A 24,743-nucleotide genomic window follows, 5' to 3' on the forward strand; every position below is an offset into this window, starting at 1 on the left:
GTTAAGTAGATGGATGGAAGGGGGGGAAGGGTCGGGAAAGAGCACGTGATAGTGAGAAATGGAGGAGGGGGAGGGGGAAGGCGAGGGGAAGGTGAGCAGGCGTGGGCGGGGAGGTGGAAGGACATAGGGGGTCTCTATGAAGGCTAAACAGGTAATCATGATAATGGGAAGGTAATATGACACACCGTCCCAGGCAGGTGTCAGGGTGCCACGGGGGGGGGGGGGGGAGAGAGAGAGAGAGAGAGAGAGAGAGAGAGAAGGGGGAGACTATAAATACCTAAATAATGAGTGACAGACCCCTAAAAACCTCCTCCTCAGGGAAGCTCGAGGAATCAGAAGCATCGTACTACAACAAACTATTGGTGTACAAGTCTACTGGGACGTAATAAAATGGTTTCAAACTCGACAAGACGACAGACTCAGAAAAAGATAAGTGACGGAATTCTATATAGGACGCGCGGATACACATTGCCTATCCGAGCTTTTGTATGGGCAATAGGATCCCATACTGTATCATATGTAGTAGCTCGTCTTAGATCGCTTATACCCTTCACGTACACAAAGGCCCTTCCATCTCTACAGAAATTATCGAGAAGCGTTACGTTGGCTATATACATGATCTTTATTTTACGACTAAATATCTTTCTTTGTAGTTTTTTCTTTTACTTTCTCTCTCCATTTTCCCTTCCCTCTCCTTCTTTACTCTCTCTCATTATAGTTTTACTTTTACCTTCTCTTCCCAATTCCCCTTCCCCCTACTTCGCAACTGTCTCTACAATTTCTCTTTTACCTTCTCTCCCACTTCCCCCTCCCTCTTCTTCGCTACTCTCTCTCTCTCTCTCTCTCTCTCTCTCTCTCTCTCTCTCTCTCTCTCTCTCTCTCTCTCTCTCTCTCTCTCTCTCTCTCTCTCTCTCTCTCTCTCTCTCTCTCTCTCTCTCTCTCTCTCACACTCTACATGAAGCGGACACCCACGCAAGGCCGGCGGACGTTGTTCATATGACAGAAGTTTGATGAATTGAGAGACTAACAAGAAACCAAGTTATGATTAGAGCGATTACATTATCATCTTGAGTGCATTTTCTATTTTCTCCTACGAAACGGTTGAACTTTTGTCAGTTGATTCGTCGTGAAGATACTATTTATTGACTCTCATCACATCTTGCAACGTGCTGAAAGCGGTGGTACTTCCCTATTTATCAATCTTGCCTCTGAGCGTCGCATCTTTCTACTTCAACCTGTGCACATGACTCCTCTCTTCTCTCCATACCTCTTTTCCATGCACTTCTTCTTTTTTTTATTCTTCCCTTGCAGGCAACTCATGTATAGCTTTCACGTACTCGATGCTTGCGATATTAAGACATTAATTGAACCTCTAAAATTATTTAACATCGTTAAGTATATCCTAATTGGCGCACAGAGGTCGTTTTTCTGATAAAAACTAGACTAGAAAATTATTTAAAAAAAAATGTTAAGTAGCGCTATAAGCATATTCTCACATAAGTAAATACTCAATGTTTAGCGTGTGTGTGTGTGTGTGTGTGTGTGTGTGTGTGTGTGTGTGTGTGTGTGTGTGTGTGTGTGTGTGTGTTTGTGTTTGCGTGTGTGTGTGTGTGTGTGTGTGTGTGTGTGTGTGTGTGTGTGTGTTTCTGATGGATAGTTAATTTCCAATTGTGGTGAGAGGAGGCAGACAGCGATCCCGTTGAATGGCTCGCCCTCCCTTCCCGGAAAAATGGTGAGTATTATACATCCAGGGCTATTTACAGGAGATAATTAGACTGATTACTATAAAAAATAATAATATTAAAGAAATAACCATTTGTGTATAAGCGTTGGTGTGATTACTGAGCGAGTGTGTAAGGGGAGGGTGGAGGGGAGGATTGGCCTAGAAAAGAAGAGGCTCAATTATTTTAGTCATTTCACACATTTCCTTTTCGTCAGAGAAAAAGAAGACAAAATAAATACGTCGCAAATGATTTTCCTATCACGAATTGATGCACAAATATAAACAACCGAGATGTATTTCATGGAATTCTCGTTTAAATAAAAACGCTGAAAAGTACGTAATAATTTCTTACCACGTTAATATACTTGATGGAGGTAACAAAAATTGGAGATTAATGAATGTTCTTCGTCTCTGGTGGCGGGAAAGAGAACTAAGGCGGCGGGCGAGAGACTGAAACCCTGCACTGGAAAACTGAGACGCGTGTGGCGATGCGTGTTGTAAGGCAAACTTCTCTTCGCTATCTATTTTTGAGGCACGGTTCTGTCAATTGCCTTAAGACGCTTCTGGCAATAGACACTGATCAAAGTCGAGGCTTCCAGCGATTTCTTCTGACGCCAACTCCCCCATCCCCTCACACACACACACACACACACACACACACACACACACACACACACACACACATTCTCCCACACACCTCTACACCCACTCCCTACCCATCTCCTTCTGCATAACTATTACTCGCGCCTCCATTCCCCATCCCAAGTACCCCCCTTCATCACTACACACGCCTTCAATAGCTGCTTCTCAAGGCTGCCAACAAAAGGAACGGCTGCTAGCTGGCGACGAGCTGATGGTGCTGCCGCGGACGTCTTATTGGGAGATTGCACTGCTCGTGTCTTTGTTTCCTTCTTTTCCTTTTACCAGTTTTCCGATCGACTCAATCTGAAATTATCTCCATCGGTTTTCTTTTTTTTCTTTTTTCTTGACAGCGCTTTCTATACTTTTTTTTTCAAATCGTGTATTTTCACTCACGGATTCCTTTTCAATAAGAAAGTCAATCTTGGTATCGACTACTGGAGGATTGGAACCTTATAGCGAAACGCTTTCCATTTTTGTAACGTGTAGCCACAACAAGCACCGTCGGGGTGAACCGCCTCCGGCTTCGGCGAGGCAACTAAAATCTTCTTGATTCCCTTGTAAGAGATAAGTTGGTATGAAGAATTAGTAGCTATAGACATTTGCATCGGAGAAAGTAAATAAGACCACAAGAACTGTCCAGGAACGTTTGCAAAATAAATGTTTTATAAACTCAAATTTGAGTTTATAAAATATTTATTTTGAGAGAGAGAGAGAGAACCAAAAAATTTTGATTGGTAGGAATGAGGTAAGGAAGTTTTAAAAACGCCAATATAATACATTTTTATAATTTTGACACTAATATAAATTGAATTGCTTGAGATTCGAGACGCTGACGCTACTTAAGCAAAAATAACTTTTTGCTTAAGTAGCGTCAGCGTCTCGAGTCTCTGAAGCTATTAAATTTCTATTAAGTGTCAAAATTATAAAAATGTATTATACGTCAATCAAAATTTTGGATCTTTCTCACACACACCTTTACATTAGTTTCAAAGCGACTCTTATAAGGGAGTGTGCGTCTGCCCTCGGCCCACGGAAGGCATTGTAGCACACCATGATTGCGGCTAAGCTTATTGCGCCTCTTTTTCAACACCATCCTTCATTACATGTGTCACAGATGATTTTCACCCTCATCTCCTTCACGTCAGAGTCCTTGCGACAAGCTCCCCTCTCCCCTGTTTCGGCGTGTTCGGCCGCAGGGCTCCGTATCTGTTTAGTCTTTAAAATATCATTCCAGTTTTTCTTAACAATAAAGCAGGCTGTTCCTGGGCAAAGCAAACAGGACAAAAAACGCAAAGCACTACACCTACAAACAGACGACAGAAGGGATTTCAACCAATTATCAAATTAGATTGGAAAAGTTTCGTAATACTACCCTCTTGGAGCTCTGCAAGTCGTAGGAAAGAGGATATACAGACGATGAAAGGCTGTTCCAGATTTACCAATGAAAGGAATGAAATAACCTACTGGTTAACTAGCGCATTCCGAATTTAGACAGCGAAGGTGCAAATCACCCTTCTTAATCACTTAATATAGCTTAGTAGGTAAGTGCACGTGAAGATCTGCCTGACTTGAGTTTCAAGTTTGTTAGCTAGTAGTGTGGCCAGGCAGGGCTAAGCCAGCTACCTGCGTCAGACGACCTCCGGGATCCCCACTGACTCTCGTAATTCTTCAAACACTCTCATTGTCTTGAAAATTACGAACAGAATTTACTTCCTCAGGAAGCCAACAGACTGCCTGTTCTCACATGATGATTGTGTGATTTTCTCGAGCTTGGCCACCTAACTCACGCTGAAATGAGCTGCCCATCCGTGAATTCGACCTAATGACAAGAAGCTCTCTGTTTACGAGAGCACTTGATCCTTACACCCCGCGCATTATGACGCATGACATTGTTCACGTGTGTGTGTGTGTGTGTGTGTGTGTGTGTGTGTGTGTGTGTGTGTGTGTGTGTGTGTGTGTGTGTGTAAAACAGACTTCTAAAGAGTTTCAAACGACAAAGTTTTCATGTCTGAGAAAAAAAATGATAGACAACTGGAAGGACAAACAGCCAGAAAGACAGACACAAACAGATCGACAGGCACAGATTAAGAAAAAGACAGAAACACATGACCAAAACATAAAGGCAAAACACAGGAAACTTCAGATACCATGCAGAAGATTCACTCTCAGGCGCCTTTGGAAATCTCTCCATTGTGCAAGACAAACTGAATCTTAACATCATACTCGTACACACACACACACAAACACACACACACACACACACACACACACCAGCTCCCCTCTCCCCTCCTCCTCCTCCTCTGCGTGGGCGTTGAGTCCCTCTGCTATTTCGGGACAGCTGTGAACTCCTAACACCTGCATGAGGTAGATTCTGACGTATCGCTCATCGATCTCAACGCAAATGGCAAGACTGGGGTAAGGAAAGGGAGGGGTGAAGAAGAGAGCGTGGAGGGAAGTGAGGGGGAGTGGGAAGGAGGGAAGGGGAATAGGAAGGGGAGCGAAGAAGGGTGAGAAAGAGGGAGAACGTGGGGGTTAGGGAGTGGCCGACTGGAGTAAGGGAAGGGAGGGGTGAATGAGCGAGCAAGGAGAGAAGTGAGGGAGGACAGGTGGGATTGGGGATATGAAGGGAGCTAAGAAAGGTGAGAAAAGAAAAGAAGGAGAGAGAATGTGGGAGTTAGGGAGTGCCCGACTGGAGTAAGGGAAGGGAGGGGTGAATGAGCGAGCAAGGAGAGAAGTGAGGGAGGACAGGTGGGATTGGGGATATGAAGGGAGCTGAAAAAGGTGAGAAAAGAAAAGAAGGAGAGAGAATGTGGGAGTTAGGGAGTGCCCGACTGGAGTAATGGAAAGGAAAGGTGAGAATGAGGGAGGGCTGGAGGGATGGGGGATATGAAGGGAGCTAAAAAAAGGTGAGAAAAGAAAAGGAGAGAGAAGGAGAGAATGTGGGGGTTAGGGGAGGCCGGGAGCAGCGGCGGCGGGAGGTGGTGATGAAAGGTTTTAATCTAGTTTATGAGGGATAGTGTAAGCCTTGAAAGATCCTGAGTGAGGGTAACTGACAGTGGGAATTCACGTTTAAGTTGCGCCAAACGTCATTTTTTTTCTTCTTCTAAAAAAAGATAAACATTTTGCATTCCTTTTTTTTTTTTTTTGTCTTTAGAGTAAAAAAAATATGGTTTACAGAAAATTTAGAAAACAAAAACCTTCGTATATGTCCGCAATTTTTTTTTTTCTATGTTCATAAAAAAGAGAGAAATACTTTCGGCTCCTAAGTTCTTTCGTCTTTGGAGTAAAACAAATTCTGGTTTACAGGAAATTAGGAATATAAAATGATGGTAAAAATGGAACTCAAGTCAACGCCTATTAATCTAATCATCACCACGAAAACTAGTGGCGTGTCAATATATGCTAAATTATACCGCATGAAAATAGCCTTCACGTCGCACAACAACATTCCCAAGAACTCCTCCGCGGCTTACCAAAGTCTTAAGCGCCTCCTCCCCTTCTTCATTCCCTCCTTTTTTGTTGTCAACGTAAGCCAAGCCTTCAAAGAACATTTTTCGATATCTGCTGACTCGCCCACCAAACAAGGTTATCATCCTCTCCCGGGGTCTTCTCTTGCCTGATAAACCTCAACAGTAAGCCTTGAAATAACTTTCATCCAGCGGCATTATAAACCTCCTCTTACGCCTTGAAGTTGAGCCGCAGAGTATGGTCCCAGTGGAGATGGTTTTACGCCCCTTTGCTTACACTTTCATCAAACACAAGAATAAGCCCTCAAAAACAAAAGGAAAACTCCCTCAGCGGCATTATGTTCGTCTTCTAATCCCATGCTGTGCAGTGTGCCAACAGAGTATGGTCGTAGTAAAGGTGACGTAAGAGGATTCTTCGCCACCACCATCACTGAACGCATATACCAAACCCGGCTCTTTACTACTACTGGTGGATATCTACTGTTATTCCTGCCGTAGTGTGTGGCGGCAGAGTATAGTCACAGTGAAGGAATGTTATGCTCCTTTACCACACCCTTCACCTAACACATGCACTCAGCGAGACCTTTTATTTACAACTGTTGAGGACTGACTCGTGTTCCTGCCGCAGTCCCGTGAGTTCCCTTACCCCGTCATTCGTCTTGGTGCTAACAACTGGAGCTTTGAGGGGAACAGAAACCACAGGCATATTCGGTGACGGAAGGGCTTGACACACACACACACACACACACACACACACACACACACACACACACACACACACATCTAGTCTCTTTACATTTCTCCTCTTCCTACCTCTTCACCTCCTCCTGCATTTTCACCTCCTCCTCCTCCTCCTCCTCCTACACCTTTATCTCCACCTCTTTATCCTCAGCCTCGTTTTTTTTTCTTCTGATTCTACATTAATATTCACACAAAAAAGGGAAATATTTAAACACCTATAACCGAGAAAGGAGTAACGCGAGGCTGCCAAGGGGGGAAAAAGGGGTGAGGGGGGAATGCTTGAGTGTGTGGAGGGACGCAACAACCAGGCACTCAGAACACACACTCAGCAGACCACGGAGCAGATGACGCGGCCACTTCACCCTTCCACCGAACACAGTCAGCAGTGGCGGCAGAGGGTTGTCAGGGTGGCCAGAAGATTATGAGGGTGAGGGTGGGGCGGACTCTAGTGATGAACGGTGCTGGCAACTGACTGAAGGACAAACTCTCGATAATAAGAACAATAGATATGTGTGGCGTAGGAAAAGTGTTTGCAGAGTCCTTTCGATTTAACGAAGTACCGATCTGTGTCTAAAGCTGGGTTCACACATGGACGACTTGGCGTCCCGTTCGGCCCCGTTCCATCCCGATCAGTGAAAACAGGACAAAACGTGTGGCATCATGGCCATGGTCGGCGGTGAATGTGAGTAGGCGCGTGGGGTCGCCACCGAGCGGCGGGAAGCAGAAAACAAGACGTTCTTTTTTTTTCTTTAGCATGTTAAAAAAATTCGGGGCCGGTCGGGACAGGACATCGGTTGTCAGAAATCGGCATAGAACGGAATTAGAACGCCGTCATGTGAGCTAAGACGCCACCAGGCGGGGGTGAGCCACCGGTTGGCGGCGTCTGGCGACGACATGCGGGATGAAATTGGCAGGAAAATTGCGCGCCCCGTGTGACAACTCGCATCGCCAGCAGTCCCCGGCAAGACGCCGCTTGAGACAAACTCGAATCGCCATCAGTCTCCGTCAAGACGCCGCTTGGGATTGCGTCTGTGTCCTGCCGCCGTTTAGCCCTGTCAAGCGAGGCTGTTCATGCAACGTAGACGGTGGCGGACCCGCCTGAAGCAGGCAGACTCCCGCCTAACCCAGCCTGATCCCGACTTCAGTCGGGGTGAGTCGGGGGTCCGGCGCCGTGGAGACACTTTCAAGCCAAAGACAGCATGAAACGGGGTGTTGTCGGCCACGACAGATCCCGTTCTCAAAATTTTCTAGGTCTGGACCGAACGGGACGCTAAGTCGGCTATGAGTGAACCCAGTCTAAGGAAAGGTGTTCGTTGGATTCTTTCGATAATACGAACTACGAATCTGTGAGGCTAAGGAAAGGTATTTGTAGGATCAAATACGAACTTTCGATCAGTGAGGCTAAGGATAAGAGCTTGTAGGATCCTTTCAATATTTATGATAACTTAGCGGCATGTCAAAATGAGAATATTTCATAAAGATCCCTCCGTATATTTTCTTTACGGTGAAGTAGAGAGCTTAAGAAAAAAAAACTATTAAAAATCTCCACAACTATCTGCTTCATATAAAAGGGACTGAGATAAAAAAAAATAAGGATCAAATCAAATTCCAGAAGCGTCTTAATACTACCTTCTTGAAAGAGAAAATCGTATTAAAGCTCACAACTGAGCATATTTTTTTTATTTATTATTGAAGTATTTTACTTTCCTTGTGATTAGTGGACGTTACTCTTCCTCAAAGCCTTTTATTTAAGGGTCGTATTACAAGTCAAACCCGAGAAGCTTCAGGTCCCTACAAAAGTCGGTTTAGGGGCCGTACTACAAGTCCAATCCGAGGAGTTTCGGGTCCCTACAGAGTTCGGGATGAATAACTCTGAAGGGACCTGAAACTTCTCGGATTTGACTTGTAATACGGCCCTAAGTCTTCCACTGACTGGGGTCTTGGTGGCTTAATAATAAGCGTTAAAATTCTAAAATGAACGACTTTTGGTGGGAGTAGTATGTAAACCTTGAAGGAATGAATGGCTGTATAACTTAAAGCTGCTGATCCTTTAGGAACGTTTAGTCTCCTACTAGCTCGTCCCTTGACCGACCAACGTAGAGACCGTCCTCAAGTGTCAGCGTTGCCGTTTAAGATTGTCTCCGTCTTGTATTACCTCTAGAGGAAGCTCATTGTCCAACACAGGAAAGAAGAGAGGGGAGGGTCGAGGGCGGCACGAGAGGCAAATTAAAGGTACTCTGTGATCCGAGATGTGGAACACGTTGCTCACAACTTAAACTTGTAAAACTCCTTTCCTTCTGAAGGCGTTGTCAAGAAAAATATAATAATAATAATAATAATAATAATAATAATAATAATAATAATAATAATAATAATAATAATAATAATAATAATAATAATAATAATAATAATAATAATAATAATAATAATAATAATAATAATAATAATAATAATAATAATAATAATAATAATAATAATAATAATAATAATAATAATAATAATAATAATAATAATAATAATAATAATAATAATAATAATAATAATAAAGAAAACATATTCCCTTGTTCCGTAGAGTTTACCAATTCGCTCCTTCCCAAGGTTCCTGACCCCCCCCCCCCCTCTTCCCAAAAAAATCTAAGGGCCGCCTCTGCCAATTGACGCTTCACATCCTTTACATCAAATTTACAACCTCAATACTACAGTCGTCAAGCCTCTTACTCATAAAAAAATTGCCACAATTCTTGAATCCGTCTACTGTGGCACAGGCGTTACTCTCACAAAAGGAATACCTCCATCTTTGATCTTCAACCGCTTTGATCTTCTTTTGTTCTGAGCCCAACACCACCTCAGCGCACAAAGCTTAGACACGAGAAGTAGAGCGTGAAACAAAGAAGGACGCGCCTACACCTACTCCTTAGTCCTTTTTTTGGAAGTGGGAAGGATAAAAATGCTACTTAGTTTAGAAGTCTTACCATAAGCTTCTGAGGCAGATGGCTCAGTAACCGGGGGTGTTGTGACCCGACATGGCAACGTATCAATAGTATCCTAACACTAGTCACCAAAGACATTGTAGTGCTATATCATACATATAAAATTGTTATATGTAAAAAAAAAATAGTGTTTGTATTGAGTAGTAATTAACGAAGATTTAGGAAGCAATGAAATAAACGTTAAAGGTATAAAATCATGGATTTTTTTAGTTAAGTGTTGAAGCTCAAGCAAAAGTTAATATTAAGCCAACTTGAAATTGAGTGAAGGAGGAGGAAGGAAACACGGGTGTGTTTCCTTCCTCCTCCTTCACTCAACTTGTCGAAAATGTCCTAACTTGAAATTTTTAAAGGAAAGGCAATATTATGTTTATATAGTTGCAATAAGTGAAGGTGTAGGAAGCAATGAAAGGAGACGGAAAAAGCTACACGATCATACAATTTTGCTTGAGTTGAGGGAAGGAGCTTAAGGCAAGAGGCAACATAAGGCAACTAAGAGCACACTCCCGCATGGAGTTTAGCCCTCGTATCTGTGCCTCCCTTCCACGGCTACAACAAGGTTGGCATCAAGGGCTAGTGACTCAGTGGCGGACTGCGTGGTAACAAGGGAGTTCCTGCTCACAGAACAGTGATCCCCGCAACTTATGGTAAAAAATAAAAAAAAAGCGGCAGCTGTGACTTTCTTCGAGTAAGACTAAAAATGGGAGTGTCACATTTCTTATACGATGTATTTTTGTCCTTGTTTGAAAAAAAGTACTTTAAGGCTTATGACATGTCACATGTAAGGAGCACAATTACATTTAGCAAGGCGAATGGGAACCTATATATATAAAAAGTAAGTTATGTATATGCCCAGTTTCTGGTCTTATTCCTATTCTTTTGTTTCACGGTTCAGTAAACAGCGGCAGTCTGAGTCTTCCGCTAACATATCCGTCACCAAAAATAACATGAATCCCATAGTACAGTACCACCTCCAACAACCCAACAGTGGATTCCTCACGTGGACTAAGCAACTGAGGAAACGTGACCGCGCGTGGCTGTCTGTGTTCAGCAATATTTCAGGCTTCCGCAGCACTTGGCCAGCTTTCCTTATGCCGTTTGACCCTGACGAACCACAGACATTCCGCAGACACTGAATTGTTTTATTTATTTATCTATTTATTTATTCATTTATTTACTTATTTTAGTAAATGGCAAATACGCTCAATTTTCATCCCTTGCTCTCATGATGGAGCAGCCGAGTCCGTACCTAACAAGCAGTTCCCCTTGGTGGCATGCTCTCGTTTAGATGTGTTTGTGTTTCTTCATTTATTTTTCTTCTCGAAAACAATGGAACTCGTCACTACGTCGTAACTTTTGCGAATTTTCTTCCTCCTCCCATCTGATCCTCTCATATGTGTTCCATTTCTTAAATTTAGCTTGAATACTTTTTTTATTTATTTTTGTCTTGCATGTTTCAATAAGACCATTTCTTTTGTGTCGATACTTTCTATCATGCTCCTGAACCTGCCATCCTTAACACGTCCCTTTTGCACCTCCGAAGGAATGGTTTCACGAGGTCAGCAAGGCAGCGGCTCCCTCACGTGGCTCCTGGTGGTGGCCGTGTCGCTGGTGCTGGTGGCGAGGGTGCAGCCGTACCCGGGTTATGTGGAGCGACTGCCCAGCTTGCGGCGGTACCCTCAACAGACCCAACAGCAGCAGGGCCCGGGCGAGGGTGAGCCCTTCCCCGGCGCCAACGACGACTATGTGGAAGACGACGACGACGAGTTAGGTTACTCCAAAAAATATGCCTACGACACTCTCTTGGCCCGGAGGGAGCCCGACATCTTCCCCTACGACCAGGTGAGACGAGCCCCCAGGTGTGTGTGTGTGTGTGTGTGTGAGTACTTACCTATTTCATATTTCATATTTCCTATATCAGTATTTCACGACTAACTGATGTTCAAGTGTCACGTATTTTCCTTAATTTTATCAGATTGATTCATAAACATATAAACACTTTTGAATAGGCAAAACAGGTCGAGGCGATGTTATACCATTCCCTTTTAGGACCTTCGAAAAATAAGTACTACCTGCCACCTACCATTATTCTAGATGTGTGTCAAGGGAGAGTGGACGGCGGTGAAAAGTTAAACCCAAGTATTAAAAGGGCGCCCGTAACGCTTTACTGACACAAGGTGGCTAGCAAGCTCCTTTAGTCATCTCCATTTCATAAACAAATAAAAAGTTTACGTGCAAGTTTATAAGGAATTATTTACCAATGCAAAACATTATCTACACCTTTCATACCTTACTCTCTTGTGGCATCGTATCGAAATATAAAAATAACCCTCTCTTACGGTGAATATAGGTCAAAATCCCTTCCTTTTATTTTAATGAAGCGCGCGTATTCTTCGGAAAGCAGTGCCTTAAGATTGTCAGTTTTCCCTCGGCGTTGTTATTACGTCTCTGAGTCCCGGAAAAGCTGGCTGACACTCACTGGAAGATGTCGAAACCTGACTGAAGGCTAAAGCTGAAGAAAATACTCCGGTGAATAGGTCACGAGGGAGGGAGACATGTGAAAGTTAAGAGGATAAAGTCAGGAAGGAGGAGACAAGGGAGAAAGACGGAAACGACAAGCCTTTGGGAACGCCTAATACCTGCTCTTGAGTGTGTGACAGTACGCGTGGTATGTGTGTGTGTGTGTGTGTGTGTGTGTGTGTGTGTGTGTGTGTGTGTGTGTGTGTGTGTGTGTGTGTGTGAGTGAGTGAGTGAGTGAGTGAGAGAGAGAGAGAGAGAGAGAGAGAGCACAGACTCTCACCCACACACAAATACGGTCCCCATTGTCACTCGCACGCAAAATGTCCTTCCCAGTACTCCTTAGCTTCTCTCAGTACTCTTTCCTCCCTCCTAGTACTCTTTAGTCTCTCCCATTACCTACTCTTTAGCCAAACACCCACCCTTGAGCGGCAGTAAAACGAGCCCCCTGCCTGATTAGCATAAGTAGGCTGTGAATATTTGCCGGAATTGTGTGTAAGGAGAAAGTTCAGCTAGAGTGTAGGAGGAGGAAAAATAATAAATTCCCTTGGGCTCATCTTGCAAGAAAAACGTGAAGGTCGAACGAAAAGTAACGAGAACAGAACGTTTTTTTTTTTTTTTCTTTACCAAAATATTTTATGATCATTCTATCGAGTCTTTGAGATGCCAGAGTAGGATGATGATGATGATGATGATGATGAAGAGGAGGAGGAGGAGGAGAAGGAACACAGTGCTTTCATACTGATTATATAATACTGAAGGGAACCTAAACAGTAATCTCTCTCTCTCTCTCTCTCTCTCTCTCTCTCTCTCTCTCTCTCTCTCTCTCTCTCTCTCTCTCTCTCTCTCACCCACCCATTCCCTTTTGCTCTTTCCCTCTTAGTGTCTCTTATCTTCCTTCCTCCGCCTCGTAATTCCATTCGTTATATTACTTTGCGACCTTGAAGAGAGTCGTTCATGCTCTCTTTCCCTTTATTTGACATACTTCATACTTCCTCATCTCATCTTTGTTCATATCTCGCTTCCAGGTAACTTTTTTTTCTTATTTCTACTACTCTGAGCGCGAAAGTTTTCCGCAGGTGGACTGGAAAAAAACTTAGAACGGGTGAACTGTTTTAGAATGATACGTCTTCTTTTCCTTTTTGTGCTCTCCGTACCACTCACATCCTGCCCTGACTTCTACTACCGGATTATCGAATTGGAGTTCAACGTTAAAAGCATTTTCTACGATAGTTTGTGATCACTTCCGGCGGGCGTACTTATATTTCCCCCTATTTTTTCATTAATAGTTGTACTAAAGGTAAAGTAAAGTTGGGTCATGCGCTATAGCTCCGCATGTACTGTTTTGATGATCATATATGTTGTCTATATATAGTACCTTCGATTTTATTACTGGCAGGTGCAAACGTGTCAGTTATTAGATTAGTCTTTGTCTGGAGAAATTTTGAAGCGAGGAATATTCGAGCTTATCTTTACCTCCTTGATCTTTCTTGGCCATGGAACTCCCAGGAAATAAAACCATGATGTTGCAAATACATACATCTAATGTAAATAATCTAGTAATAAAGAAAAAAGTAATAACGAAAAATCGCTGTGCACCCAGGAGGGGAAGGAGATGGAGGAGAAGGAGAAGGAGGAAAAGGAGGAGGAGAAGGAGGAGGAGGAGGAGGAGGAGGAGGAGGAGGAAGAGAAAGAAAAAGAGAAAGAGGAGCAGGACCAGGAGCAGGAGGAGGAACATGGCGCAGCAAGTCAAAAGCGTTAATATATATTCAACTTCCTTCCCAGCAGGCGGACGCGAGCAATAAAAACCTGCAGCAGATCCTTCGGTCATTTCGCCCCGTTGTTGGCGGAACCCTTCCCTCCGACCGCGTCCTTCCCTGGGAGGATCTTCACGAGCTGGGCCTCAAGGGCGGGAGGGCGGGGGACGAGCAACTCGCAGCCCCGGACACCAGCCTCACGCAGCTCTCCTTCGCTAAGCACAGACAAAAGCGAGGTATGTAGACACGCTGGCTGACCGTCGCTATTCAGTATTATCTTTCTTTATTTTGCCTTGTCTTGTCTCCTTGGGGTCAGTTCCATAGTCCAAAAACAAGTCACAGTCATCACCCAAACCAAAGAATGCCATCCACGTCGGTCAGGTTCTCTATTATGCACCGGATGCTTCAAAGATTGCCTGATGATTATCCTTGAATTTGTTGGCTACTACGCGAACATCGATCACTACACAAGATAGTTTATGTAGTATTTACTATTTGGTTTGGGAGCTAACAAATCCGCTGTGTTGGACTGTGGAACTGATCTTGATCCCTGATAGAGTAGGTGGTTGCTGGTGATACGATGACATCAGGTGTTTGTAAACTTGATTTGATGGTGCGTGCATAATAAATCTAATACACTGCACGACAACACACACACACACACACACACACACACACACACACACACACACACACACACACACACACACACATTCACACAAACAAATAAACAAACAGAGTGCATGCACGAATAAACGCACGCCAGCTCGCAAGCACGAACATATTAAATGCAAGTTATTATTTAAGTTTTTCCTTCCATGATTTTGTCGTTTTATATTAGTTTCCTTTTTCTTTTTTTTTTTTGCCCTCTCGATACGCTCCCCGCCACGCATTTTATGAAACTTCAGAAATCTTTGTTTTATAGTAATTTCATCATCGGTTTTATTTTTGCCTTGAAATGTTTTGCCTTATCATTTGAACGATTCTGCCACTGAGTTCTTTGTTTGTAGTCATTACCTTATCCTGGCGGAGTGTTTGCCTTTTATTTTATGCATGTTGTTCCTGTCCTTCCAGAGAGAAAATGGTATTGTGGTCTGTGGATGGCGATCTGTCCCTTTTCCGGGGTGAGTCAACGTGTTGGTGTGGGCGGAGGGGGGAAGGGAGGGAGAGGGATGGGAGGGAGGGAGGAAATAGAAGAGGAGGAGGTAGGAGAGAAGTGGGACGGGAATAATGAGAGCGAGAGAGGGAGAGGGAGAATTAGTGAAGGGTGATGCAGGGTGAGTCTCCTTGTTCTTATTATTCTTGTTCTTAATCTCGATCTTTTTCTTTTTTCCTTTTTTCTTCTCCTCCTCCTCCTCCTCCCTCAACTTTTTTCCCACATCTTCCCCCTTCAGCTCCTCGTTTTCCCCCTCTCGTCTTTATCAGCCTCCTCCTCCTCCTCCTCCTCCTCCTCGTTTTTCCCTCCTCGCCTTGCTCAGTTTCCTCTATTCTTCACTCATTTTTTCCTGTTTTTTCCGCTTTCCTGTTCTCTTTTCTTCCCCTTTAAAACTTACTTCTCCATTTCTCTTTTCGGTTTCTTTCTTTTCTTCTTGATGCTTCCTTTCTCTGTTCTTTACGTTTTATTTTATTAATCTCTGCCACCTTCGTTTTCTTGTCAGCGTTCCTCATCATGTTTAATATTCAACTCTTTTGCATATCCATCCAAGCTTCCACACCCTTTTACACCTACTTTCCTCCTTCCTGCTCTCATTACCATATCTCTCTCGCTCTCCCGCCACCCCTCCTCCACTTCCTACTTCCTCCAAGCACGGGGTGGCTCTTCCCTTCCCTTCCCTTCCTTTAAGAGCGGGAGGGTTCGGTTAATAGGGGTGAAGTGTCAGTATGCACTCTAGTCAATGCCTCGCACTTCTGCTAAGGTACTCATTAATCAACGCCGCTGCTTCAAGACTAACTAACCAACGGCCTCATTAAAAACCCGTTTACGCCTATGTACTCATTGGTTGCAGAAGAATATATAAGAACTGTTTCGATATATGAGTGCAATAAGAAGTATATGGCTAACCAGCAAGGCTAACTAACCAACGGCAATGCTTTTAACCTCATCAGAGACCCAATTATGCCCAGGATGTATTAGTTGTGTTGTTTCGTTTTCACCGTGCTGCAGAGTTTGTACGACTAGCATCTCATCTACCTCCCACAGTTTAGGAATTCAACGTTCATAACTAGTTTGTGGTGAATGCTTAACAGAGCAGCAAATCAAGAAGAGGCTCCACTTTTGTCCTCGTTCTCAGTTTGCCATAATGGTTATCATGCATGTTTTGCTTCATTTGGGTGTTGTGTTACCTGCCTGCCACAACACATATATGTTGTTGCGTCTTGTTAGGATTTTTTTTATACATAGAGATCAATGTAGGAGATTCACTGTTTGCACGCACACCCACACTCATCCTCCCCCACACACACTAGCATGCACGCACATGCACGCATGTAAACACGCACACACCTACGCACGCATGACATACTTTCAAAATTACTATTGCTATTTACCAACATTTACAATTCAACACCCTGAAATAAATAACAAACTTATATAAACAAAATAAGACTGAAAGACCGCAAGGCTAACAAATAAGAGCGACCCTAAATAGAAGTCTAACCAGCAGTAACACTAAAGTGCTTGCCGCCTGTCTAGCCTGTATCACTCACATCCTCCCCGTCGGACTCGAGCAGTGCCATCTACCGGGGTCACCGCAGAATAGTATCCTCACAAACATTATTAAACCACTAACCACACACGGTTACAGCCTACCAAGCCTGCATTATTCACATTCTCCCCTTCAGACTCGACCATCGCCATCTAATCCTACTGTTTCTCTTTGCAGTGATGTGCCACTTTAAGATCTGCAACATGGGGCGACGTCGGAGGGCCCGTCACTCCAGCCCCGTGCAAGGCTGGCTCTCCTAACAGCCTCCCCAAAGCCTGGATCACCCCGCCGCAGCCGCCGCCACTAAGCCCCCTCGCGCACCGTAGGCTCGCTTTGCAGAGGCGCCTCGTGGGTGTCAATCTGACCATCTAGTCCGCATAGTACTACCACTGTCGATCGTCGGCTGTCAACCCTCCTCCTCCCGTGTACCACTACTTCCTCTACTACTGCCACCCCTCGCGCCAAGAGGCTGGAAGGCCGCCAGATGTCCCACGCTCCTGGAGGTTCGTGATCACCCCGTTGGAGGATGGCGATGCCCAAACCACTGGACCGACACCCGCGCTCTTCCACGGTTAACTTGTGCATAAAGGTTGTCTCACCCACCCCGATTCCCTCACGCACACACTCAGGCCACCCGCCGCAGTAGATCAGGGCAGGGAAGTAAATGGCTCACCAGTACTTCCGTCTGTTGCATACAAACACACACACACACACACACACACACACACAGCGCGCGTGCCCGGAAGAACACAAACACGAAACTCCGATCACTAATGTATATTATCCGGTAAACCACATCTGTTAAACACAAACACAAATATAACAATGAATACGACAAAATTGTATTAAAAAGCGGAACTTTTAAACTTGACTCAATTCCCTAAAAATACAATTATGTAAAAACACATCACTCAACCTTTCACTGACCCCCCCTGCCCCCCTGCGCTCGCAAATGCATACACACACACACACACACACACACACACACACACACACACACACACACACACACACACACACACACACACCCTGCTGCTCCCTCCTGTCCTCCGACACCCATGGCAGGTGACGCACACAAAGAATCAAAGAAACGTTCGTCACCACAAAGCCTCGGCCACGCCAGGGACCCCTGACCGGCCCGCGGCAGCTGGCGGCCCGCGCACCACATCCACCTCCCCGATGGGAAAACTAACAAGCAGGTCACTTTGTTTTCGCCGGCTTGCAAAATCCTCTTGTAGATAGGCCAAAACATATCACTATCGCTTACTTAAATTATTGTCTTTTTTTTTTAAATCAAGGCTTCATTACACCACTTCTGTTTCTTCACCTCATAATTACACGATGCCCCGTGATTTGTTTTGTTCTGTTACATTTCAATCTCATTTTCTAGTCTACATCATTTAATGCCGACAAGACTGCGGCTGAGCGGAACAGCCCCAGCTGGTGACAAGAAGCCCTGCCTAAGCTGATCTCGGCGGTCCCTCGCTGCTCGGCGGAGGCTGGACGCCTCGCGAGGCTCATCCTGCCACAGCACCTTCGTGTTGCGTGTCGAGAATTTGTGTAGCGGCACGGGGGTCGGCGTGCGTCGGCCACCCAGCACAGGGAGGGAGACAGGGCGGGGTAGCCACGCACCCAAGGGCAGCGCGGCGCATCAATATACTGAATAATGAATGACGGATATAAATAGAGGAATTTAAATATTTAACAATCCAGACTAATGTACTGCATTCAACTGTAAATGATCGGTGAATTAAGTGTATAAGACTGATAAATGCAAGAATTAGTGTATTAAATAAAGCAACCAAAGATGCATTTGAAGGTGTGTGTGTGTGTGTGTGTGTGTGTGTGTGTGTGTGTGTGTGTGTGTGTGTGTGTGTGTGTGTGTGTGTGTGTGTCCTGCGTGAGGTCGGCCCTGTGTCGCCCCGGCCTGCCCTGGGTCTCCTCGCTCTCTCTCGCGGTCGTCACGGAGGTGGCGGGAGCCCGGGGCGTGATCCTTTCACCAGTGTTATCTTTATTCGTGGATGAATAAACTATGATCAATCACAGTAGAGTCTGCTCTTTGTCTTTACATCAACCCTAGGATATGGTGACGCACTTACAACGTGTTGCCTAAAATGGAGCTTTGATGCGAATACAATCAAGAAGAAAAATAATATCGAGGCCTTTCACAAATACTTTTGTCTGTTAAACTCTCTCTCTCTCTCTCTCTCTCTCTCTCTCTCTCTCTCTCTCTCTCTCTCTCTCTCTCTCTCTCTCTCTCTCTCTCTCTCTCTCTCTCTCTCTCTCTCTCTCTCTCCATATATATATATATATATATATATATATATATATATATATATATATATATATATATATATATATATATATATATATCACCCTCGACAGATTTCCCGTCACTTCTAACACAGAGAATCGTAAATTAAACTGGTATCTAAAATCTAACAGGTACGTATAATTATACAGTTGAGGAAAAATGAACCAAAACTAAATTAAACAGGAAAAAAATCAATTGACAGATACAAAAAAAATAAGGTAAAATAAATGAAACTTAGACAGTAAAGAATTTTAAGCTAGAACGGAAAGTCAAATGAAATTAAAACTAACAAATGGAAGAAAAATAAACACCGAAAATAGGAAGCGGCAATAAATTAAATATTTACCTTATTATTTTCCAAGGATGACACAGCCTACCAAAGACATTCACAAGCAACCAAAACGAGTACTCCTAGATTTCCATGAAGTGACAATTAAAGCAGAAACTATAAGTGAAGGTAAATGAGTAAATAAAACATGTAAAATAACGGTACACTCCTAGACTTTGAGGACGAAATAATTAGAGTAAAAATTTGGAGTATGCCAGCGGCGTTTTTGTATCTTTTGTTTTGCCTTTCAGCTGTTTCATACTGATAAAATTATATGATATGGGGAGGCGGTGAACTAGCGGTCAGCGTGCGGGCGTGCTGAGCCGGGGGACCTAGGTTCGAGTCCCACTGAAGGACGCTGACAATTTTCAACCATCGCCGAGTGGCGGAAGATTACCAACATGCTGCCCAGATCTTCAATCAACCCTAACTACAGCGACTTCGTTCGAGTGGAGCACCGGGGGGCAACATGGGCCAAGCAAGAGTCATACCTCACGGCACCACTACAAATAAAATTCGCCTGTGCCACTAACGGGATAGAGTTGTCCAAGAGGACCCTCAAGAGAGCCGACTGGCGCTATAGGCAACACACAAAAAATTGTAAGAAAGATAAATAAAAGATGGTACACGAGGCCGCACGAGATCAATGAACAAAGAGGAGGCAAGGCTTCGGCGTCTCTATGATTGATGAGGTGCCGCCTGGCAGCCCTCCCTCGCTGTTTGACGGCTCGCGCGGCGGCACAAATGATCGGGGGTTAATGACACTAATGGCAAAAAGAATAAATAGATAAATACACTAATAAATAAAATAATAATGATAGCAATGTTCCCTCCTGCCACACTATGTATAGTAAAACACACACACACACACACACACACACACACACACACACACACACACTGACCAAGCGATGAACGTGCGGACGCACGTAGCGATTCCAGTGACCCGGATTCGAACTCTGCCGCAACCAACTGGAAAATTCTCAAACATTAACGAATGGCTTTCTGTTCCCTTTAGTGGCAAGTGAGAATATTAGTCCTCTTCACCACTGTTTCTCACTCTCTAATTAATCGCTGTTACTCCGGCTTCCTTTGCGACAAGCAGCTTAGCGCCTACTGTGTGGGTAAGGGCGGCCGTCAATTGCAACAAAATTAGCGGGTGAGATTCATTATTTTCTCTTACGTGTGTATCTCTGTCAGTGCTTACGACAAAAGCATGAAAAGCACTGGTCCTTGGCAACTTTTTACACGTACTGAAGACAAAAACACATGATGACATATCAATATTAGGTATGTATAATACTGATGCCCTGCACACAAAGACGTTGAACATTGTGAGAGAATAAAACTGTACATGGATGCGTTTAAACAATTTCAATAGAGAGCCTCATACTTGCCGCAATATATGTAAATTTCGCGAACCGTGAAGAGCGGTGACGAAACGACGCCTATCTGAAGAATTCACGGCACCCTTTTTGAGGCGCGAAATAATCATCTTGCTTCAGAGAATTCCAAAATGTGATTATTAACCAAACGAAAAACTACACTGACTCGGCATTGTGATTGTAGTAAAAAATTAACAGGGACGTCAGTACCAATAACGAGTGCAGACATAAAAACACCTTGGATACGCCCAGCGAAGGTTATCAGTGAATGGCATTAGTGAGAGCGAAAGTGATTATTCCAGAAACTCATCTGTTAATAAAAATCTGGGCGAAAAAATGTGATCAGATTGCACCCAATTTGTCCGGTGTTCTTGCCCTTTAGTGTTACGGCAAAAAAAGCTCTTTATAGACGGTAAACGACTGATTTCTGGAATTTGAACCAAGTAAGAAAGATTTTGCCGGGTTTAACCTGAAGAAAATTAATTACCTTGCTGCAGCGGATGGGTGGCGAACGACGGTCGTGTTCTCGCCACGTGAACCTCTTATGGTGGGAGCGGTTGTGTGAAACTGAAATCTTTTATATATCATTTCACACACACACACACACACACACACACACACACACACACACACACACACACACACACACATAGGGAAAAGTAAAAATATACATATTCAGTGAAAATCTAAGGTTCGCGGGGGCTGGCTTCTTGCAGCCTCATTATTTTCTTGTGTCCTGATTATAAAAGGAGAGGGTGAGTACGAACGGACAGGCATGGAGGGGAGAGGGGAAAGTGAAGAGTCGGTGCAGGAATGCAAGGACAGGCACAGAGCAGAAACAGAGGGGCGCACGGTGTTCTGGGGAAATGCTGAAAAAATAATAGCAAGGCTGGGTGAGAGCGTCACTACACAAAGCAGACAAGGCTTAAGGAGACATTAATGACGGTAAACATATCATTGCAGAGTGACAATTACACGGCGGGGAAGAGACACGCAGACTGCATATCGAGAAACACACCAGGTACACTCAGGGATACAGGTGAGGAGGGAAGCATTCATCACATTGAAACAGATAAGGTTGATGTGAAGAAAGTCTAAATTCAACTTTTCGTTACCGATTATAATTTTAGTCCTGTCAGCCTATCATCAAACATAATCTTTTGCTTCATAATCATCTTCAGACCTACTTTTAGACTCTCTTTGTGCAGTTCATCAATCATTCTGAGTAAGTTTCCCTCGTAATCACTGAGGCCCATATTTTAATACGTACAATATACAACAAGAATAAGAGGTGGACTTGTGAAGTATTTGCCATCTCAGTCAGCGTACGGCAACAGGTAGCCTCTCCACACCTCTCCACAGCGACCTCACCTCCGTTCACCCTCCCATCAGTTCCATTTCGCACACCCAGACTCGCTGCAGCACCATACTAGCTCCCAAGGAAGAAGAATCGATAGTTAAAAAAAAATGCCCGTCTCTTCTCTCAACCTTAATATTTTCCCGTTTGCTTTTTTTCGAAAGTCTTGTTCGCATAAATTACTCCTATCGAGTACCACACCGCAACAAAAGGTTACATGTCTGAAGGAAAATTATCGATACTTCTTTGTTAATGGAACGTTCGTGGTTATAATAAAGGAAAATAGTGATGGTGATGGTGGTGGATGTTGTAGTTGCTATTGGTGCTGTTGTTGTTATTGATGTTGTGGTTGTTTTGTTGGTATTGTTGTCTACGTTGATGTTAATACTGTTGTTGGTGGTGGTGGTGTCGTTGTTATTATTGTTGTTGCTGTTGTTGTTGCTGGGGCTGGGGCTATTGTTGTTATTGATGTTGTGGTTGTTTTGTTGGTATTGTTGTCTTCGTTGATGTTAATACTGTTGTTGGTGGTGGTGGTGTCGTTGTTGTTATTATTGTTGTTGCTGTTGTTGTTGCTGGGGCTGGGGCTGTTGTTTTGTCGCTAGTGGTGGTGGTGGGGGGGGGGGTGAAGGTGGTGTTGCGTAATTATCACCACAACACACTGAAAAAACACCTCACTCCTCTGTAACAGTGATACCCAAACACGGTCTCACTCCCCCCCCCCCACCCCCACCCCACACACACACCTATACTCCAACACACACACATACATCAAATAGACTCGTATTGTCGCCACACACGAGTCTTAACGCACTCAATTAAAACCTAGGTCGCTGATGCTGGTCACGGGCGGCCACGCGGTCCCTCTGGTCTCGAGGTGCCAGGCTCTGCCCAGACCACTCTGATGACTACTGTGCACGTCTGGGTTGGCTGATGAAACAAACACAGACAAACTCACATACACACACAGAAACACACAATAAACAAAAGCCAACTCACAATACACACAATAAACAAGAACAGACCAACTCACACACAAACAAAAATACACACACTAAACAAACAGACCAACTCACATACAGACAAAGATACACACAATACACAAATACAGCTCAAACAAGCACAGAAACAAACAAATAAACATGAGCATTGAGCACACAAAAACTATCACTAACGTCAACACTTATCACTTCTGAGTAGCAGTGACAGCCGGGGGAGTTTTTATCCTTTTTTTTTTTTTTTTGCCATTGAGCTTAAAAAAAAAGTTGTAAAATAAAACATAGCACTATACTGAACCGTAATAGTTAAAGGAACCAAGCAGTCAAGATCAGCCTTCGTAGCTCTATGATTGAACTTCTCTGACTAAAATAATCCCAGATGCTGCATAAACAGAGAACCCAAGAACAATGCCACGTGCGACTTCAGCAACACCAAATATGCGTGTACGGTTGTCAAAACAAACCCGAGCATTTGCATAGATTATACAGGGGAACTCTTTCTTGGTAACCAGCTGGGGGGAGAAGTAGTGGATGTTTTGCCGCTCTGTTTCTTAACCGGTCGTTCTTTATCTCTCAGGCATCGTACTAATCGTGACAGATTAGATCAGTCCTCCCTCTATTAATATCTTCATAAATTTCGAGTTTATATAGATGGAAAACTCTTTCTCTTCGATACCCTTATTAGTGTACTGCTTTTTTTCCTTTTATTTTTTCTCACATTGCTGAAGACAAAATAGCTTTTCTAGTATCATGTTCCTGAGTATCTCGTCGCTGTTTTCCTCTTAGAAGTGTTATCCTTAGCGCGGCGTATCTTTATAAGGGCATTGCTATTTACTTTCTTTTCACTTACCTTCACGACTCATTCCCCATCGCTGAGGATTAAAAAATACATCCCTAATACCGTGTTTCTTCTTCCCATAACATACTCCTACTGTCCTATATTTTTTTCCTGCATGATTTTTTTTCTTTCTATTTCTTGCCCCAGTGCTGAAGATAAAATAGCCTTCCTAATACCGTGTTTCTGAGTATTACGTATCTGCTTTTTTTTTTTACTCTTAGAGGCGTCATCCTTAACACGGCACATTAGTGATCAAAGAACCCTCACGACGGTGGCTCACGGAGGGCGGGAGGAGGGCACCCCGTCAACAGCCCCGCCACGAGGTGTTCCGATCAGCCGTGCCTGGGGGCTTTTGTCCCTAAGGCGCCGAAGGTAAATTAGTTTGAGCTTCACAGACGACAACAACATTCTTTTTTCTCTCAGATAGTGTTGGAGGAGAGACAAGGGAAAGGGAGCGTGTGAGCATGAAGTAGGGAGGGAGGTGATGTAGGAGTGGGCGAGGGTGGTGTGGGGAGGATGTGAGCATGAAGTAAGGAGGGAGGTGATGTAGGACTGGGCGAGGGTGGAGTGGGGAGGGAGTAAGCATAAAGTAGGGAGGGAGGTGAGGTAGGACTGGGCGAGGGTGGGGTTGTGTTAGGCACTGATAGGTAGCATGTATTATAGGTAGTAATAAGTAGCTCTTCGGTATCTGTCTATGCGTCGGTGCCTAACAGTGAGTGAAGAACTGATGCTGGCGGGAGTGATTCTGGTGATCGTGGTGATGTCGTCACGTCCAATCGGGATGAAATATTTCATATGACTACTTATTTTCGTTATAAATATACGATGAAAGAAACAAGAATACGAATAAAAGAATACGATTAAAGAAAATACCATACAAGAACGATACAAGAATGATAAAAGTAAAAAATACTCAAATGAAAAAGCTGCTAAGAAATCGCTGCGAGATAATATTACTACCTAAGTTTTTTTTTTTTTTTTTTTTTA

The 24,743-nt window shown here is 43.9% G+C and overlaps 1 protein-coding gene across 3 annotated transcripts in view; it reads left to right on the forward strand.

The window, feature by feature from the left end:
* The window catches only part of LOC126999898 (uncharacterized), a 29,133-nt gene extending 11,181 nt beyond the window's left edge, over positions 1-17,952 (forward strand). Inside the window, exons 1-4 of one of the 3 annotated variants that reach the window (XM_050863029.1) lie at positions 10,338-11,402; positions 13,863-14,070; positions 14,909-14,958; positions 16,717-17,952. In XM_050863029.1, the coding sequence (XP_050718986.1) occupies positions 11,055-11,402; positions 13,863-14,070; positions 14,909-14,958; positions 16,717-16,719 (609 nt within the window). In that variant the 5' untranslated portion in view covers positions 10,338-11,054 and the 3' untranslated portion in view covers positions 16,720-17,952. Of the gene's footprint in view, positions 1-10,337; positions 11,403-13,862; positions 14,071-14,908; positions 14,959-16,716 lie in introns of those variants that run through there. The other 2 variants (XM_050863030.1, XM_050863027.1) reach the window with 2 other exon arrangements.
* Positions 17,953-24,743: the final 6,791 nt, after the last annotated feature.

This window comes from Eriocheir sinensis, chromosome 17 (genome assembly GCF_024679095.1).
Source record: "Eriocheir sinensis breed Jianghai 21 chromosome 17, ASM2467909v1, whole genome shotgun sequence".
NCBI classification, from domain to species: domain Eukaryota; kingdom Metazoa; phylum Arthropoda; class Malacostraca; order Decapoda; family Varunidae; genus Eriocheir; species Eriocheir sinensis.